The following is a 14,042-nucleotide window of genomic DNA, read 5'->3' on the forward strand; positions in this document are numbered from 1 at the left end:
CACCATTTGACCTTATTATGCTAATAGGCCTCCATTGTATTTGGCGCTCAAGAATGGCAGGATATCATCGCGACCCTGATGCACGGCCAGCACGGATCTATTTTCGGGAGTGCATGCATAAGTATATTGAAGTTCAGAAACTTGCTCCTGAAGCTCCCGATTGGCTCGAAAGAGTCGAGCTTTTGATGGCACTTAAAGAGTTTTAACGTGACGAAGCCACGCCCCACCAGGCGGATAGTGTTGTTAATTATTGCTCATTGTTCTCTGTAAGTGTATTTGTGTACTGTGGTTCTTGCCGAAGTCAAGCAATAAAGAAAAAAAAAGCTGGCATGGCGAAGTCGTTAGCGTGCTCGTCTCGCACTTCAGACATCGTGGTTCGATTCCCCGATTCGATTCCCCAAGGTCCGTCTGCAAAACTGGTTTCAGACTGCCGAAGACCAACCATATCATGGTAAATTGGTTAATTGCTTTTTGTGCAAAGAAAATCGAGTAACTGTCTCATATACCTCGGCGGACACTTCAACCGCACAGTAAGGAGGGATAAAGGTGGGAGCGAAAGAAGGGAGAGAAAAACATCTGTACCTCTCCCGTAACCGAGAGTAGAGTAAGCATGAAATGCAGGACGATGCAGAAACGTACGCGGACATGACGAGACGCATGCCTGACAAGAATGTATATGCAGCGCGTTCGAGACTGTTTAAAGTGCGTAGAGGCGAAAGCGTTTTCCGCACCACTTTGCCGATGTGACACTGGATTACGTCACGCATAATTGATGACGAATAATTACAAATTACTAAGTAGTGACTAATTACTGATTAATGACTAAACACTAACTGCTAATTAGTGACACTTCAGCTTCGCCTTTAGGAGTGGAACGCGACAGCGTGTTGAAGCGCTGCCAGGCAGTCCACGGAACGCCACCACCTGTTCGGCGCGATGCCTTGCCCTTCGAACGCGACGCTTTTTGAGGAAAGGAAATTACCTACGCAGTAATTCTCTGTCATCACGGTGGACACCCGAACCGCACCGTACAGGAAGGGAGGAAAGCCACCACCCTCGGCGCGATGCCTTTCCCTTTGAACGCAACGCTCTTTGAGGAAAGGAAATGGCGCAGCGATTCTCTATCTCGGTGGACACCCGAACCGCACCGTACAGGAAGGGAGGAACGCCACCACCCGTTCGGCGCGAAGCTACCGGCGCTTGTATGCCGGTCCTGTAGGAGGGCTTAGAGAGTCTCGTTAAATCTCGTACGGCGCCCGGATGTTCTCGTTTCAGTGCCCGGATGAGTGGAATTCAGTGCCCGGATGTTGGCTCTCGGTCTCGGCGTGACGTCACCACATTGCCGACAACGGGCGCTAAAAGCATTTCATGCTTAAAAGAAGCGGTGTAGTGGAAGGTCTAGGGAATAATTTCGACCACCTGGGGATCCTTGACGTCCACTGACATCGCGCACACACGGGCGCCTTTTGCGTTCCACCTCCATTGACACGCGGCCACCGCGGTCGCGTTTGAACCTCGTTACTCCGGCTCGGTAGACGAGCGCCTTAACCACTGAGCCACCACGGTGGGTTGGCTTTTGGAGTAACTAGCACTTGCTAGATCAAAGAAGCAGTTCTGTGCTCACAAGAGAAAAGGCTGACATCCACTAAAACCTGAGCCCCGCCGTGGTTGCTCATTGGTTACGGCGCTCGGCTGCTGACCCGAAAGATGCGGGTTCTATTCCGGCCGCGGCAGCCGAACTTCGACGGAGGCGAAATTCTAGAGGCCCGTGTACTGTGCGATGTCAGTGCACGTTAAAGAACCCCAGGTGGTCGAAATTTCCGGAGCCCATCACTACGGCGTTTCTCGCAGCCTGAGTTGCTTTGGGACGTTAAACCATAATAAACCAACCAAACCAAACTAAAAGTTGACGAAAATTACTGAAAACGTTGCGATACAGAACAATCACAAGGGTGAAGACAATCACGAGGAAGAAATAAATGACAGCCCTAGGGAACTACTTGGCTATACAACGTGCCACCCATACCTATATGCGTGAATCCCTTCATAATCAAGGGACGAAGAAGAGCCAGAGCTGAATGCTATGAAAGAAAGATGCAACCCGAAACCAATACACAACATCCGCAGCAGTCAATAATGTGAGGAACTGTAAAATCAGGAACCCGCTAACAATCACTAAAAGCACGACCCAGGAGGGAAAGGAAGTGGAAATCGATCTCGCAATCAGAGAGAGCCACCAAGTCCAAACCATTGCCAATATTTATAGGGATTCTAAAACTGCATGTAGAAGCTATATCAACGGGGGACATCTGCAAGCAACGTAAAAGATCATAAACGGCTGCAGGCAGAAAGCATTATAGAGTGCCGTATGCAATTATCGGCGACCACAAACAATATGGATACCCGGACATGAAGGGATCACGGGCAGCCTGCACAGGCACCAGGTCGCCCGAGCATTTTCCTTCATGTGGGAAGACCTGCCCCCTCCCCCGTTTACATGACTTACTCTTAAATAACAAGTAAATACAGATCGGACAGGCGAACCCACCCTTCCCCCCAGAAGCCTGGCCCTCACCACCTCAACCACATGGAGAAGATTACAAGCACGTACCCCAACCTGCACATACTGAAAAGGTGCACCCGTGCAATTTCAAACAAACATGTCCGTGGCGCGGTGTTAAACCCACCCTAGCACATATAAAATGGACGTGCGACAAACGAGCGCGGCTTCGGCCGCTTATCTGTTTTTTGAGCAGCGTCCGCTCCGGCGGATGCAGTTGTTGCTGCGACGCGCGTCTTTCCTTTCCTCTCTCTCCTTCCTCTGATCTTTTAACTCTCCTCTATCTGCACGTGGCAGCGGTGGTGGCTTGACTTGAGCCAGTAGCAGGCCCGTGCAATTTCCTTTTCATCCTTCTCTCAGTCACAACAACAACACAACACGCAATACTAAAGAGTATCTGTTCTCGCTTCGGCGAGTGCGGCTTCGGCCGCTTATGTTTTTTCAGCAGTTGTTGCTGCGACGCGCGTCTTTTCTTTCCTTTTTATGCGTAGCATATTTCAATCACTCAGTTCAGCCCAACGTTGGTTCAGCCCTTGGGCGCGGCCGGGCAGCCACCAAACCACGTGACGTGATGTCACGCGGCTTGGTGACGTCACGTCACCACGTGACGTGACGTCACCAAACCACAAAAAAAATAGAAAAAATGAAAAAAAAAGACGGCTGAGCATGGTGGCGGTTGCCACCGCCCCGTTTCAAAGGGGGCGCTCCTATCCATCCATCCATCCATCCATACGTCACGGAGGAAAAGCTGCTGAGAAAATCGAGTGCCGCCAAGCAATACCTCGCGCAAAAATACCGCGCAATATGCAACGCATTCTCGGCTTAACCAAGCTAAGCCTTGGCATCTTTTCTCTTTACTCTGATCTTTTAACTCTCCTCTATCTTCACGTGGCAGCGGTGGTGGCTTGACTCGAGCCAGCAGGCAGGCCCGTGCAATTTCCTTTTCATCCTTCTCTCAGTCACAACAACAAAAACAATAAGCAATACTACTAGACGCCGCACCCAAACCGACATGGAAGGACATGCTGTCCAGTGAAACCCCTGCGGCCCAGGTCTACCTAGCGGACAGGGCAGAGCGGCTGCCAGTTTCCAGTGCAGCCTTGGAAAGGGGGCCCGCCCACTGAGGATTTATATATCCCCAGTAAACGAACATTATCTTTTGTTTCTATCCAAGACGGATGTTCGCGAAAAGGGCGTGCCTTAGGATGCTCGTAGATTCCAATGCCGGCAGAAGGGGTTATTATCCATTCAGACTGGAATGTTGAAAGCATGTTGATATCTGAGCTGAGCGTGTATTTCACCACAAGCGGTGGTGCTGCCTCGCAAAGCGGCGACGCCCAATGGCCAAAAAATTTGGAAACAAAGAGGCTTGGCCAAATACTACCTAAACGTGCTCGAAGCAAACAGTCCAATATGAAGTAGCTAAACCTGCTCGAAAAAAGAGGCGAAGCCAAGTAACTAGACATACTAATAGAAAAGCACAGCGAAGTAGCTGTTTGTGTGTCAGTTGTCGAGTGCATAAAATGTCTGTAAATATGCTTGTAACAACGCTACCGTCCTCGTTACATGCATGCACCAGATCCGGGCTTACCCGCCCCGCTGCCTCCCCCCCCCCCCCCCCCCCCCTCCCTAGAAACTCTTCTAATTCCAACCAGCTTCCTCTGGTTAATGCGCTAAGCCGGTAAGCATAGCTATATTACTTTTTCGTTTCTTGTTTTGTCCCGAAAATAAACTTCCGGAGAAGGATCGTCTCAAGAATCTTGTTCATCTCTGTAGCGACTTGAAGGAAAGATAATGAAGTGAGGTGGAGCATGAGGACACGAGGATATCGAGCAAATCCCTTCAATTTTTTTTACTCCACATATTACAGAAGTACGTTTTCACTGGATGTCTGAACACTATGGCATTGTTTCTAATGAGAGGGCTGATTTTTTAGCAAAGTCCGCCCTTGATGTTCCTAATGTTCTGCTCGTCCCAGATGCTGCCTACTTGACGATAGCACGCTTTCAGCGATTTCGGCGTCTCCACTCATTGAGCCATGAGCCTCTCCTTGCTGCAGCGGATTTTCAGCACCTGGCATTTCCTTGGAGTGTTCGGATGTGCAGTCCGAGTCAACGTGAGGTGTCCATGACCGCTTTGCGCTGCAGAATACCACAGCAAAATTTTTACTTATGTCGATTGGGGTTATCTATAACCAACCTTGTGAGTCAAAATGATGATGATGATGTCTTCAGTCTTAATGGCACAGCCCCGCCGCGGTGGCTCAGTGGTTACGGCGCTCGGCTGCTGGCCCGAAAGACGCGGGTTCGATTCCGGCCGCAGCGGTCGAATTTCGATGGAGGCGAAATTCTAGAGGCCCATGTACTGTGCGATGTCAGTGCACGTTAAAGAACCCCAGGTGGTCTAAATTTCCGGAGAACTTCACTACGGCGTCCCTCATAGCCTGAGTAGCTTCGGGACTTTAACCCCAATAAACCAAACCATAATGGTAGCGAAATTGAGTCCATAGATCACTTCTTCCTCTTCTGCCGGCGATTCGCTGCTCTCCGCAGATATGCCCTGAAACCAGTGTGCGATTATATTCACGATTATGTAATTTCATCTGGTAGATTCTTCTGCTAGAATGTGATCTCACTACTTTTTCTTTTCCGTATTTTTTTATATTGTAAAAAATATAGCTTTAAATCCCAAAATTGACCAAATACTGCACTCCCTGCACATGAGGGCGTTTGTATACGCTATGCACCCTTACGAATTCCCCGCCATTGGTATCTGCCGTCCTGATGACATCATCATCATCATCATCCTTATCATAAAATTAGAACGTAGATGCGCCTGCCTGGCTTTGCCAACGTGGCCTTCAGCCGAACCAGACGCGTGTCCGAGGTCATTCAGGAAGGAGCTAGGAGCACAGGTGTCTAGGCCTTTAATCGAAATGCTTAAGGTGAGGTTAGAGGCTCCAGGAAGGCACCGGCGACACTCCGTGATCATTTACTGGTTGCCCAGGGCTAAAATCAAGTGTCATCTCTCACAGCGGCGGCGGACAGCACGGCGAAAGGACACGTCATCACACGGTGAGCACATCGCTACAATTGCGAACCAACAATCTCCTCCGGTTGACTACAACCAGAAGCGATAAGAGCAGCGCTGCCTCGGGAATTTGCGCCTAGTGATGAGGTTTTTTATGATGTACGGGAATGTATCGGTTTAGTAACTAACGGGTTAGCAGCGCGTTCATAGCATTGTTAACGAAGCAACACTGTGGTGTCTGAAACGCGCCTACTTTATTTGTGACGACGAAACCATATGCAGCCAAGATCCGCAATCTATCCTCTTCGATTTAATTTGATCTGATTTGATTTATTGAGGTTTAACGTCCCAAAGCGACTTAGGCTATGAGGGACGCCGTAGTGAAGTGCTCTGGAAAGTTCGACCACCTGGGGTTCTTTAACGTGCAATGACATCACACAGTACGCGGGCCCCTAGAATTTTGCCTCCATCGAAATTCGACCGCCGCGGCCGAGATCGAACCCGCGTCTTTCGGGTCAGCAGCCGAGCGCCGTAACCAGTGAGCCACCGCGGCGGGTGCTTCAGTTTCGGGCTGTTTAAGATGCGGGGAATATTAACATTGTTGAATTACTTTCCGCACCTGCTGGGTTCTGTCGACTGCATATTATTTTTTTTCCATTTCTCTTCGTTAGCTGGCTGATAACTGGAGGGTGCCCGCAAGCTAGTACATGCGTTCGGATGGGTGCCAGAATTGTGCGGTCGCGAGACGCTATTTCTGAGTGACTTCGTAGACGCGTAATTTACCGACATAAGGCATCTAAATTCCTAACTGAAGCTAGAGCTATATGCCTCATACACAGGGGCGAATCTGGGCAACTCTTGGGGCTGACCTAAGGTGTACACCGATATGTGTCAGACGCGTACACCCAACCGAATCCTACTGTGCAGCGTGTGTGCTGTTCCTCTCATTTGTGCATGTTTCCTTTCCTCAAAAACCAAAAATTATTTGCTTCCACTACAGCTCCTCTTCCTTTTACGAGACAGCGTATGAAGCTCGTTGGTCGCAAAGCCGTCGGCGTCGTAGTAGTTGTGCGCACGACGCGTCAGAAAAAAAATTGTACCATGCAAACCATTTTCTGCAGAATGTGTTCCGAATGGTGTCATACGATTGAGCGTTTTCTGCAGCATAAGCGTACTGGTTAAGTTAAAGCCTAGGTCGTGGCAGGGATTCGAACCTGTGACCTATAATGGGGGTGGGGGAGGCTGCGTATTATTATGCCTGGTTCGGGTGTCCACCAATGCAGGAGACTGTTACTGCATCATTTCCTTTCCTTAAAAAAAAAAATTTTTTTTTCGATTTGTTCAGTGGGCAAGGGGTCGCGCCGAACGGGCGATGGCGTTCCGTGGACTTTGCCAGCGCTGGAAGATGCCGTAGCGTTCCATTCTTAAAGGCGAAGTTTAAGCGTCCTCCAATTTTTTCTTCTTCTTCTTTCACTCCCTATTTCATAACCCTTCCTAACGGCGTGATTCGGGCGTCCACCGCGATACGTGAGACAGTTATCGCCTCATTTCCTTTCCTGAAAACTATTTTTCAGATTTGTGGATTTGTGGAACAGGAAGTTTCCTCTGCCTGCTTGAGGTGTCCTGCGGCCTCGAGGACCTCCGGGGCGTCCTTTGCAGCTGCGGCTGGCGGGCCCGGATGTTCCAGCGGCCACCGCTGGCGGTTCCTGCGGCCGGTCTGCGGTTTTTGGACCATTTCTTCAGCTTGGAATTGTCCACCCACTGCCCTGCTGTGGTTGGCCGCGGCGCCTGCTCTCACCGGGAAAACACTCGGTATGTCCAGCCTGCGGCGCTCGGAGACTCCCGCGCGCGGTCACTGTCCTCGCTGGCTCCCTTTTCTGGGGCGCTGGCCTTTTTTGGCCGCGTTTTTCGCGACGCTGGGTCTCTCGGCCTCGCGCTGACGCTTAGCCCTAACAAGGCGTAAGGACACCCCCCCCCCCCCCCCTCACTTGGGTCCCCGGTGTTCCCAATTCTCCACCGGGTTTTTTAGAAAGGACACTCCGTGCCGATGGAACTGTACGAACAGGCCTGGGGTGCGGCCTGATCTCGGTGGCCAGAGCCGACAGCGCATTTCCTCACCAGAGCCGGATTTGGCCAACCTGATGTAGTAAGTACTTGGCCGCAACCTTGTATGAACAACCAATTAAACCCCGGCCCCCAGTCCCCAGCGGCTGCGGAGCAACTGACCAAGGCAGTGGTCAGACCTATGACGCAGCAGAGGGTGCTAAGAACCTCTTGCTCCGGACAGGCCGCCATTGGAAACTGAACCTAGGAACGTTTAACGCAAGAACCTTATGCAGGGACGCTAGTTTAGAAGTGCTGTTGGAGGCATTAGCGGGTATTAGGCAAGATAACCACTGGTCCATAAGGGTAATGAAGTGGATTCAAAGAGAAGGGAAGCGTAGCAAGGGGCGGCAGAAAATTAGGTGGGAGGATGAGATTAAGAAAACTGCGGAAATACGGTGGCCGCAACTGGCGAAGGACAGGGTTAATTGGACAGGGGCGGCAGAAAGTTAGGTGGGAGGATGAGAATAAGAAAATTGCGGGAATACGGAGGCCGCAACTGGCGAATGACAGGGTTAATTGGACAGGGGCGGCAGAAAGTTAGGTGGGAGGATGAGATTAAGAAAACTGCGGAAATACGGGGGCCGCAACTGGCGATGGACAGGGTTAATTGGACAGGGGCGGCAGAAAGTTAGGTGGGAGGATGAGATTAAGAAAACTGCGGAAATACGGTGGCCGCAACTAGCGAAGGACAGGGTTAATTGGACAGGGGCGGCAGAAAGTTAGGTGGGAGGATGAGATTAAGAAAACTGCGGGAATACGGTGGCCGCAACTGGCGAAGGACAGGGTTAATTGGACAGGGGCGGCAGAAAGTTAGTTAGGTGGGAGGATGAGAATAAGAAAATTGCGGGAATACGGTGGCCGCAACTGGCGAAGGACAGGGTTAATTGGACAGGGGCGGTAGAAAGTTAGGTGGAAGGATGAGAATAAGAAAATTGCGGGAATACGGTGGCCGCAACTGGCGAAGGACAGGGTTAATTGGACAGGGGCGGCAGAAAGTTAGGTGGGAGGATGAGATTAAGAAAATTGCGGAAATACGGTGGCCGCAACTGGCGAAGGACAGGGTTAATTGGACAGCCATAGGAGAGGTGTTCGCCCTGCAGTGGGCGTAGTCAGGCTGATGATGATGAAGAATTTTGGTAACTACGCACAATGTTTACTACATTCGAATCATTGCGAAAGCATAGATTAGTGGTACGTAGAAGACGATGAGCAGGTGTGCCGCCGTACGGAGCAGATGGGAGAAGACGCTCTGCAATGCACACTGAGAGTGTGTGGTGCAATTTATTACGAAAATTACCTGAAAACCAATGTTAAATGGGAAGTGAAACACCCACACAACTAAAACAAGGTGGGAACCTGCCGCGGTGGCCGAGTGTTAGCCGGAGTTCTCGGTTCGAAACGCAGGCGAAACGCAAAAGGCGCCCGTGTACTGTGCGATGCGGGTGCACGTTGAGGATCTCCGTGGTCGAAATTATTCAAATTATTCTGGAGCCCTTCACTACGACCCCTCTTTCTTTTAGAGCGCTGCTCTTTGACGCCCATTTCTGCGTTTCACGGCGTCGCCGTTGTCCCTTGTAACCAGCAGTGGACACCTTAGTCACGCTTTAAGCTGCAGAACCGATGAAGCGGAAGCTTGGAAAGCAAAGGAAAGGCGCATAACTGGTCTCTTGGAACAGTAGACACCTCAATCGTGCTTTAAGCTACGTGGCGGTAGTGACAGGTGTGTGCTGCATGCGTTAGCATTGACAACGTTGTGCCATTTTAAGGAAGGGAAGTGTGCATAACTGGCTCCCTGGACCTGTGCGATGTCAGTGCACGTTAAAGATCCCCAGGTGGTCGAAATTATTCCGGAGACCTCCACTACAGCACATCTTTCTCTCTTTCTTCTTTCACTCCTACCTTCCTCCCTTCCCTTACGGCGCGGTTCAGGTGTCCGCCGATATATGTGAGACAGATACTGCGCCATTTCCTTTCTTCAAAAAACCAATTTACCAATTTTTTACCAGTGGACGCTTGAATCGCGCTTATAGGTACTTAGGGTGATTAGAGAGTGATGTGGGCTGTAGGCATTGAGAACATTGTCCCAGAAACGCGGCGCTGAAGCCATATGCTGTCGGCGTTCATTATATTCATTGACGTTTTCACTGACAACCTTTTACACTCCGATCATTCTAAGAAAAGGAAATTTGCATAACTGGCTCCCTGTGACAGTGGACGCCTGAATCGGGCTTATAGGTGCGTGGGGTGATGCGAGAGAGATGTGGGCTGCAGGCTTTGGCAACGTTGTGCCAGAAACGCGGCGCTGAAGCCATAAGCCGTTGGAGTTGATTGTGTTCGTTGGCGTCGAGAACGTTTTACACTCCGCTAATTTTAAGAAAAGAAATTGTGCATAACTCGCTCCCTGGGTCAGTGGACGCCTGAATCGCGCTTATAGGTACGTTGAGTTGTGAGACAGATGTGGGCTAGCCGTATGCGTTAGCGCTGACAACGGTGAGCGAACTCTCGCGATCAGCCATTAACTGCCACCTGCCAGGGTGGCAGGGTGCGTGGGGACTTTAATGTAGACATAATAACAACCTAACAGAAATTCCTTACCACTCATGGGGGAGAACATCCCATTCCTCTCGCTCGTAACGCCTTCCGCGACTGTGACAACCTCGTGAGGGCTTAATGGCCCAAAGTGACTGAGCCTAGGACGGACGCCGTAGTGAAGGTCTCCGGAAATTTCGACAACCTATGGTTCTTTAACGTGCGCTGACATCACATGGTACACTGTCCCCCATCATTTCGCCTCCATCGAAATGCGACCGCCGTGGCCGGGATCGAACTCTGCCCTTTGTGGTCAGCCGCTGAGCGCCATTACCACTGAGACACCGCGGCAGCTTGATGGAGCGAGACGTGTTGACCTGGGAGTAAAGCAGTAGAACGCCGAGGCAATACTTGTTCTGCCACTGGAAGGGTCCTTCCTGCTCTCTGGATCAATTATAACATGTGACTATGCTCTCTTGCCATCTTTCTCTCCGTATGTGTTAGTCTGTCGCTGTTAACCTTATTTTTTGGATGCGCTGTTCGTGGAACCTGCCAATCATGCCATGATCTCAGTGAAGCGAAAGCCTGTACAAATGATTGCAGGGACCTTTGTGTTGGTTGCGACTCCGTACCTAACTAAGCATGTCGTGCTGCTGCTGTATTTCATAGTGTCGTCGGACTGCTTAATTGCTTGCGGGAAGCTGGTTATTGTCGGCGTTTCCAAAACGAGCGTATCAATTTGGTTTGAAAAAAAATCACCAAAGTATGGGGGACGATAAAAAAATTTTTCATTTGCTTCTTTTGTGGGCAACCTCGAAATGTTATCTTTTTCGCAGGGATGGTGCTCCCTCGGATGTAGTACCTCGCTACCGGCACGGATTTTAATACTTCTGATTCTGAAATTCTTGGGTGAGTTTAGCGTTATATTTTTATCGATAACTTGGCTAGGCTAATTCACTTCGCTTCGAGTGCCTGCCATAATTTTTTCCATCTGGGGGACTACCTCAGCCCACAAATTTGCTGAAGATTGCGTGGCTTCGCTCGGGGGACGATGACTGTTAAAGGATGAAAAAAAGCCGCATTTGTCACCAGAAGCTCGTTTCTTGCAGCGCGCTGAATTACTGTTCAAACGAATCAGTGTTTGAGCTAGTCGGTTTTAAAATACAGGATCATAAAAGTGATCGGAAGACACAGAGGGCGCTTACTTCCAACAGATTTATTCTTGCGAGAAAGTGGTACTTACGCGCCTGGCGTTGGCTTGCACATGATTGTTGCGGTTTTACTCTGAACAGTGAGAGACGACTTTTCTGTTCGAGTGCCCTATGATCTCAATTTTATGTGAATTTTTCTGTCTCGTCAACGTTTGAGCGCCCGCTTTTATGATCCTACATTGAGCGAGATCAAGATCCTAACCTTTTTTTGTCAGAAGCAAGTTAATGGAATTCAAGCCCTTCCAGTGATCGTTTGATCTTATGGCAAGCTTTTTGCTTGGGTAACGATGAAAGATTTAATGTTGGACAGTTTGTCGCTAAGAAACAGTGTGTGCCAGTCATGAATATAGGCTTAGCTTGTCTTTTTGTTTGAGGTCTATCCGACGAGAACCAACCACTGCCTTTTCTGTCTATGAACGGGCGATTTAACTTACGCTTTCTGCGAACAAACCTTGGTCCCCACTCGACTGGTCCCTTAGAAGTGGACCTCTGTATGCGTGGTCAGCGTGGTCCGCGTGACCTAGCACGCTACGGTTTCGGGTGTTGGCTATCTCGCAGATATATATATATATATATATATATATATATATATATATATATATATATTTCTCTCTGCGTCGAAATGATGCGCAACGCAGGAGGCTGTGTCCTTTATAGCGGTTTTGTGATTGCAAGTGCGCCAACGAAGCTAGGTGAGATGCAATGCGAGAGTGAACATCGGTGTCAGGTAACTGCTCCATGCAGTTACATACAACCAAACAAGGTGCAACGTCTACTAAGCATTTCATTAGGCTGGACCGCGAGCCACGTCGACTAAGTATACCAGAGTGTGCTGTATACCAGAGCTCGAAGATCATGAAGGGTAGTTCACCAATATTCCTGAACAGAAAATTATACAACAGCTGTATCGTATCGGGACTCAGCTACGGGGCAGGAACGTGGAGGCTAACAAAGAGGGTTCAGCTTAAGTTGAGGCTAACGCAACCAGCTCTGGAAAGAAAAATGGCGGGTGCAACGTTGAGAGACCGGAAGCAGGCAGAGTGGGTGAAGGAACAAGCGCTTGGGCAGGCAAGGCATCTAATGCGAAGGCAAGATAAGTGCTGGTTGGGAAGGGTAATGGTGTGAATTCCAAGAGAAGGCAAGCTAGCAGGGTGTTGCAGAAAGTTAGGTGGGTGGATGAGATTAAGAAGTCTACGGGAATACAGTGGCCGCAGCTGTCAAAGGACAGGGTTAATGGAGAGATATGAGAGAGGCTTTTGTGTTGCCGTGGGCGTAGTCAGGCTGATGATGATGGTAGCGAATAAACCAAAAAAAGATTTCACGCACATCATATAATGAAAGTGTAGCGCCACCACATGAACTGGCGCTTTGGAAAGGAAGATGAGGTGCCACGCACGCGCCGGACGAAACATTGAAGCGGCAGAGCGGACGTGTTGTTTGTTGGACGTCGCCGCTCATGGGGTCTGAAGCGGTCTGCAATAAATGTGGGGCCGCGTCTAGACACCACAAAATCAACAAAAAGGTTACATGGGGATGTCGATTCTCGGATAATATGAGTGTGTCGTGACCAAGAATCCATAGTTGAGGATAACTTATGCTGCCTTCGCATCGGACACACGGATCTTACGTATAACTTCGCACATGTAAAACAAGGAAAGCCGCTTTGTGTGCTGCGGGGCGAAGTGGTCAGAGTAAGCTGTATTTTATTGCCAAGACGCTGGTTCGATCCCGGCCGCGGTGGTCGAATATCGGTGGAGGTGAAATTCTAGAGGCGCGCGTACTGCGCGATATCAGGGCACGTTAAAGAACTCACCCCAGGTGGTTGAAATTTCCGGAGCCCTTCAATACGGCCTCTCGCATGGCAGTTGAGTCAGTTTGGACCGTAAGACCACCATAAACCAATGAAAAAAACTCGTAAAACACGAAAAATTTACACGAAACAACAAGCAAAATATTTAAAAATTGGCGGGGCTTAGCTTCGGTTAAGCCTGGTAGGTAGCGAAAGCGAGCGCAGCGCCTCTAACGGAAGGAACGCGGCGCGCCGTGTTTAAAGATCACGCGTGGCTACCGGCCGCCGCTGCGCGACTAGACATTGTAGACCATCTCGCACCCTTGTATGACATCACGCAATGACGTCACTAGGCATGACATGACGTCATAGGTGATTCGAAATGTCACACGTGGCTACCGGCCACTGCTGCGCGACGACTCGACTTGGTAGCCCATCTTTCACCCTGGTATGACGTCAGAGGTCATTCTAAAGGTCAAACGTGGCTACCGGGCGCCGCTACGCGAAAGGCCATTCATGAGCGTAGTATTGCTTTCGCAATAAAAGTAGCAATCCATGAGCTCAGCTTTGATTTCCAATCATGAGTTTGACTCGTGGTATCCTTGGTTGCTTTTGTAGCATGGAACCCAATACACGCACGTATGCAAAGAACCCCAGGTGGTCCGAATTTCCGGAGCCCTTCTCTACGGCGTCCCCATAGCCTGAGTCGTTTTGGGACGTTAAACTCCAGTAAACCAAACCAAACCAGCATGCGCGCACAGAATTTGCTGCTTATGCACCATGACACGCAGCAAAGCGCGAAGAGACGCTGGAATAG

At 49.9% G+C, this 14,042-nt stretch overlaps 1 protein-coding gene across 1 annotated transcript; it reads left to right on the forward strand.

Annotated features, from left to right (window-relative positions):
* Positions 1-5,246: 5,246 nt before the first annotated feature.
* Positions 5,247-11,127, forward strand: LOC149347622 (uncharacterized). The gene is made up of 3 exons (XM_089585629.1): positions 5,247-5,634; positions 7,165-7,402; positions 11,062-11,127. The coding sequence occupies exons 1-3, from the start codon at positions 5,280-5,282 to the stop codon at positions 11,108-11,110; spliced, it is 642 nt and encodes a 213-aa protein (XP_089441755.1). The 5' UTR covers positions 5,247-5,279; the 3' UTR covers positions 11,111-11,127.
* Positions 11,128-14,042: the final 2,915 nt, after the last annotated feature.

Source organism: Amblyomma mixtum, chromosome 4, assembly GCF_055824585.1.
Source record: "Amblyomma mixtum isolate Tamu chromosome 4, ASM5582458v1, whole genome shotgun sequence".
NCBI classification, from domain to species: domain Eukaryota; kingdom Metazoa; phylum Arthropoda; class Arachnida; order Ixodida; family Ixodidae; genus Amblyomma; species Amblyomma mixtum.

Excerpts from the sequence above, each read along its gene's own strand:
- LOC149347622 (XM_089585629.1), top strand. The coding sequence starts at position 5,280 with ATGAGGGCGTTTGTATACGCTATGCACCCTTACGAATTCCCCGCCATT. Across the intron at positions 5,635-7,164 it reads AAAGGACACGTCATCACACG|ATTTGTGGATTTGTGGAACA; the intron begins GTGAGCACATCG and ends ACTATTTTTCAG. Across the intron at positions 7,403-11,061 it reads TCTCACCGGGAAAACACTCG|GGATGGTGCTCCCTCGGATG; the intron begins GTATGTCCAGCC and ends TCTTTTTCGCAG.